The sequence below is a fragment of the Silurus aristotelis genome, assembly GCF_946808225.1.
Source record: "Silurus aristotelis genome assembly, chromosome: 18".
Lineage (NCBI taxonomy): Eukaryota > Metazoa > Chordata > Actinopteri > Siluriformes > Siluridae > Silurus > Silurus aristotelis.
The window spans coordinates 11,714,559-11,720,125 of NC_139591.1; the positions used below are offsets into that span (position 1 = coordinate 11,714,559).

The window sequence follows — 5,567 nt, forward strand, 5'->3', positions numbered from 1 at the left end:
ATTTATGGCTGGAAAAGTCGTGTCAATATTTGTGTCAATATAGTGTATTTGTAGTCTGAACCTATCTGAACCAGTTTCTGTAGATTAATCAAATCAGGGGTCAACTATTTCTCACTGCAATCAGAATCTATTATTTAATTCATTTTCAGTAGCTTAACAGTAGGAAAAACTCCAAAAACGATATGATGAAAACCTTGAGAGGAGCCAGACTTAAAAGGGAAGCCATCCATAGTGGATAGTGCGATTATATATATAATTCACTTCAATAACTGTACTATATGGTCAAATAGAGCAATTGTGTAACCAAGAAATTAATTGTGGTTTTACAACTACATACAAGGGCTCACTTGGAAGTGGCCTGATTGTCGCCTTCTGATTGTCTCATAATCCACACTATCAAGAAGAGATCAACTCCAACTGAATGAGCACTACATATCTTGAAGTACCCCACACATTATAAACATCAATATAAGTATAGTTTGTCTCTTCTCTGGTAAATCTGAGGAAAGACTAACTTACTTGAGGTCTGATGGTCTGGACAGTCCTTTTGAAAGTGTTCTACTGAACCACAAATTCGACAACAGCCACCTGTGCAATACAAAACAAAAAAGCGAACATATAATGGATAGAAAAATTTAGAGGTTTTTTTTATATAAATAATGAAATCAAGGTAAATCATGTCAGATCAGTAATGTGCTACAGAAACTAAATGACTGTAAAACAACTACAGGAACATTAAAGGAACCACTGAAGAAATATCTGTTTAAAAATATTCACTTTGGTGTGTGAGTGATATGCGCACATGGATTCAGACTTTCTGCCATAAACTACACGTGTTGTCATTCTTGCTACTTGTCTTTGCAACTTAGCAGACATGATTGGAAAAATCTACATGAATCCGTTAGTAATGATCACAAGTGGATTGCTGTATATATTCATATAATCCGGTTTCCCTATTTGGATGGCAAATACAGACTTCTGCCACCTGCTAGTATGGGCGAGTTCTGTTTTCTTATGCACGTGCAGAACCTACACGCTGTCAGCTGTAGTATGTCTGTTTTTTTCGCCCCTTGCCCCTGCCTACTAATCGGCCTAATTTGCAGCATAATCGGCTGATGTCAATTAAGTTTTAAAAAATGCAAATAATCGGTGCGATCAATCGACCGACCTCTAGTCAGCTGTGAGGTGTGTACCTTTCCAAATCATGCCCAAACGATAAACCTTTCCACAGGTAAATTACAGGTTTAATTACCTGCAGCATAAAGTCCCTTTGGATTATCTGGGCAAGATCTGGATAGATGACCAGTCTTTCCACAAATGAAGCATTTGGCATATGGATAATCACCTGCAAAAACCAAAACATTTTTTATTCAGTACATGTGGTGCACCAGATTGCCCCAACGCCCACTCCACCACCCCGAATGCATTATAACATTTAAAATCTATCAGTGCCTTTAACTTAAAATGCTAAACAATATGATATAGGGTGAAACCTAAAAAGAAGAATCTGCTCTTACAAGAGCATTATGTGAACAGAGTGTTTAGATAAACAATTCATGGACAAACGATTCAAAAATTAATAAAACAATGTCATATGTTCCACACTGTATAATTTGTATTACATTTTTTTGGAATTAGCCATTACGGTTTGCTGCCAATTAGATTAAAGCCTTTAAAACATCCGCTTATTTAAACTTAAAACTTAAAGTACTTACTCTTGAAAATTAAATTAAAACACTGTTTAAATCTACTTTACATTCTTACCCATAGCAGGGTCTACTTTTGCTCTACACCTTTGGATCTCATGTTCTGTAGAACCACAACGAAAGCAGATCCCTCTACCCATGTCCTCATCATCAGCTTTTGGGCAATCAGCCAATCCATGACCAGGCTTCCTACAGTTAAAGCACACCTGAACATAACAAAAAGGTTGAGAAAAAAAAAACATTTTTATGAATCTACCAAAATTCACAAATGCAATATGTTCCCACAAAAAAGGTTCAGCAATATTAAGAAAATATAATAAGTTCTGTTAAAAACAAAAAGAAAAATACATAAAATGCATGTTATTTAATTCTAAAGATTCAAATAGTATAAAACAGTTATAAAGATCATAAATCTTTGAACATCTCACAAAAGTCATAATCAACGTTCTGCCATTATTTTACCCAGCTGTACTTTCGATCACCATAAATTCTTTAATCTACACACCATGTTCTTCTTTGTTGTGTCCTGTCTCTTTAACCTTCGATTTTCACTTCTTTTGTTTTTTTTCAGAGCTATAGCCATAGCCTCACTTATGCCATGCTTCTCCGTAGCCATTCCTAGTCGTCCTTTAGGTAATCGCTGTCGCTTGTTTTTCATATAGTCCAAGAATCCATTTACATCATCAAGTTGTTTATTTTTGTTAGCTCTCTTTCCATTGGGGTGACAATGCGATGCATCATCCTGCAAAAAGCTGCCTGAAGAGTTCCCTCTACCTGCTACACCTGCTCTTAATTGGCTCCATGATGCAGCATCCGCAGATTTGTGTTTTTGAACATTTTTGGCTCTTGCCCAGCGTGTCATAATGTCACTGTCTGTGAAGAGAAATGCATGATAGATTCAATACTTTTAAGTGTTAGATCTGTATCAATTAATTACTAAACTATATCAGATTAATTAGGTCAATAACTTAAAGAATAAAAAAAAAAAAAAAAAGACAATATAGTGCAAGACATATATGGACATATATGTATCAAAATCAAAATACTTTATTGCTCCCACAGGGAAATTGTTGGATTGTAGTCGCTCACAAAACAATTAAAGAAAAATAAAGTAAAATAAGATAAGAAATATAAAACAAAATGTACTGTTGCTCGGTGTTCGTGTGTGCAGAAAAGCCGAAGTGGTGAGCCCGGGGTGCTGATGTCTTTCTGAATGCAGCCTCAAGTATCAAGTCATCAAGGCATTTTTGCGTACCCCTGTGCTCAAGAGTGTTGCTGTTATAGCCGCTTGTTGCTTGAGATTGCACTTGAGCATATGAACCATTCCACCATGTAGTAACATCCATAATAAGCTTAGGCAACGTGATCTCAAGCATCTTTTGCTATGCCACGGCAAAGCTGCCGAGGGTGGCACTGCGGTGAAAGAAAGCCACAACTTTTCTCACTTGACCAAGCAATTGACTAACATGGGGAAATTCAATACTGCTCGAGAAGCAAGATTCAAGTATGAGCAAAACACTTAATGAGGTTTCTCTTGCTGCCACCTCGATGTTGCGTGCATTGTCAGTAACTAAAGCAATGTTATTATGAGCCTTTTCAAGCTCCCACTCACGTATAGCCGCTTTTAAAACTTCGGCTGTTTGCAACATTATGTGTCAAAAAGCGACCAAGTCTGAAGCACAAAACTTTTTATTTCCCATTCTGTGGTGATTACATGTGCAGTTACCAATGTAGCTCTGTACAGCCCGCAAAGTCCATCAGTCAGTTGTTATTGCTACATTCTCAGCCTTTTTTTTTTTTTACACAATCTACAACATTTGCTTTAGCTTCATTATACAGTGCTGGAATTACCTTATTACCTTATGACTTATACGGGAATATACCTGGGCTTCAGTACTTTAACCAATTTGCGAAAGCCAATATTGTTGACCACAGAAAATGGTCATTCATTATATATATATATATATATATATATATATATATATATATATATATATATATATATATATATATATATATAAAGGCAGTTACTTGATAACAGTGGTGAGTTCAGTTAGGGTGTACTCACTTTTGTTGGCAGCTATTTTGACAATAATGGCTGTATGTTGAGTTAATTTTAGAGGACAGTAAATCTGTACTGTTATACAAGCTGCACATTGACTACTTTAAAATATATCCAGTTTTCATTTCTATAGTCCTGTCCCTTGAAAATATGTATTGTCTCTTGAGAAGATATACTTAAATGTTTGCTGAAATGTAAGGGTTGTACTCACCTTTGTGAGATACACTAATAAATACACACATACACAATGAAAATACAGCACATTTTTAGATATTATTGATTTTTTTTTTTTTACTTTCCTTAATTTTGGTATGTAGTAGTATGAAGTGTGTACTAAATGTGGAGGTACAAGTGTTGAACTGGAGGCAGGATCATGAGTCACGGATGTACCTGAGTAGCAAAGGCTATTTGTCTGTTCCAATCCCACATAGCTGCTGTGGTACACATTAAGGAAAATGTTCATGTTGGCTATGACAGAAAGGTGTCAGAACAGTACAGCACAATTTGCTGTGCATGGGGTTGCATAGCTGTGAAACAGTCCTTGCTGACTTTAATCCACCATCAAAAGCTCCTACAATGGGCAAGTAAACTTACATTTGGAATTACCAGGCATAGCTTGCTTGGAGAAGATAAAAGAATTTTGGCAACGTTCTGCTTAAAAACCTGGGTCCTGGCATTTATATATGCCTTGACATACACAACAGTGACCTGCCCACTATGTTGTACTTCAAGGCAAAGGTGTTTAGTGGTAAGTGTGATCGGGGTATTTTCCAATTTATTTAAAGAAGAATAATCATTGCTACTGAATCAGGCAAAATGCAGAAAGTGTGCATGATTACATAGTCTATTACACCATATTGTTTGGGAATCAATAAAAAAATATTTTTTATAAGGAAATGTTTGGGACATTAAATATTTGACAATTATAAACTGAACAAGTGCCGTGACATCAGATGTGTGTGCGATAGAATACATACATCTACCCTAGATTTAAATGTATATATTATAACTGTAGCTAACACAAGCTAATGCGGTACCCATTAAAGTTAGTATACGGAAAAAATATGAGCAACAAAAAAATGTTTATAATGAGAAGAGAGAACACATACTTTTAAATGCACTTACCAAATTGAAAGTTCACGTGTTCGCTGTGTAACTGCTATTTTGTTCCGTACCCCAGCTTTCGACTGCAGTAAAATAATTTCACTTCCGGGTGAAGTTCCCTGCAAGCTAAATTAAAGTCTCCTAGTGTAAATAGGAAATTAAATTGTTAATAATGAATCCGGTTAAGGAGCTTTAACTTCGTTAAGTGTTCATTATTTTCAAAATATTAGTTGGTACGAAACATTTTTCCCTGCTCCCAAACACGTAAATACAGAAGTGTGTAAATCATCCGGAAGTGTTCTTTCAGGCAGCTTGATGGCACTGCGTTTTAATGACAAAGTTTGTCATAGTAATATATAATAAAACTTATAATTAATACTAATCATGCAATTGTAAAAAGTTATTTGTAACAAAAATGAATAAAAACAGGCATGCGATCCGTTTCTGTTATAGCTTTTTTATTATTATAATTATAAATTACTATTATTCTAACCACTAACAGGAACTACTTTGAGCTTAAAAAAGGGCATCATAACAGTGCACGTGTATTATGACTGAGCAATTGCATGATTTGACCCCTGCTCCAATTAGGGGTCGCCACAGCGGATCACCAGTCTCCATACTACTCTGTCCTCCACATCTGCCTCTTTCAAACCAACTACCTGCTGTCTTCCTTCACCACATCCATGAACCTC

The 5,567-nt window shown here is 35.8% G+C and overlaps 1 protein-coding gene across 3 annotated transcripts in view; it reads right to left on the reverse strand.

Moving 5' to 3' along the window:
- Positions 1–5,172, reverse strand: part of zcchc9 (zinc finger, CCHC domain containing 9) — a 14,019-nt gene extending 8,847 nt beyond the window's left edge. Inside the window, exons 1-6 of one of the 3 annotated variants that reach the window (XM_083569190.1) lie at positions 4,894–5,108; positions 4,159–4,202; positions 2,212–2,579; positions 1,765–1,912; positions 1,253–1,345; positions 520–588 (exon numbers count right to left, since the gene is read on the reverse strand). In XM_083569190.1, coding sequence (XP_083425316.1) covers positions 520–588; positions 1,253–1,345; positions 1,765–1,912; positions 2,212–2,568 — 667 coding nt within the window. In that variant the 5' untranslated portion in view covers positions 2,569–2,579; positions 4,159–4,202; positions 4,894–5,108. Of the gene's footprint in view, positions 1–519; positions 589–1,252; positions 1,346–1,764; positions 1,913–2,211; positions 2,580–4,158; positions 4,203–4,877 lie in introns of all 3 variants that reach the window. The other 2 variants (XM_083569192.1, XM_083569191.1) reach the window with 2 other exon arrangements.
- Between the last annotated feature and the right edge of the window lie 395 nt (positions 5,173–5,567).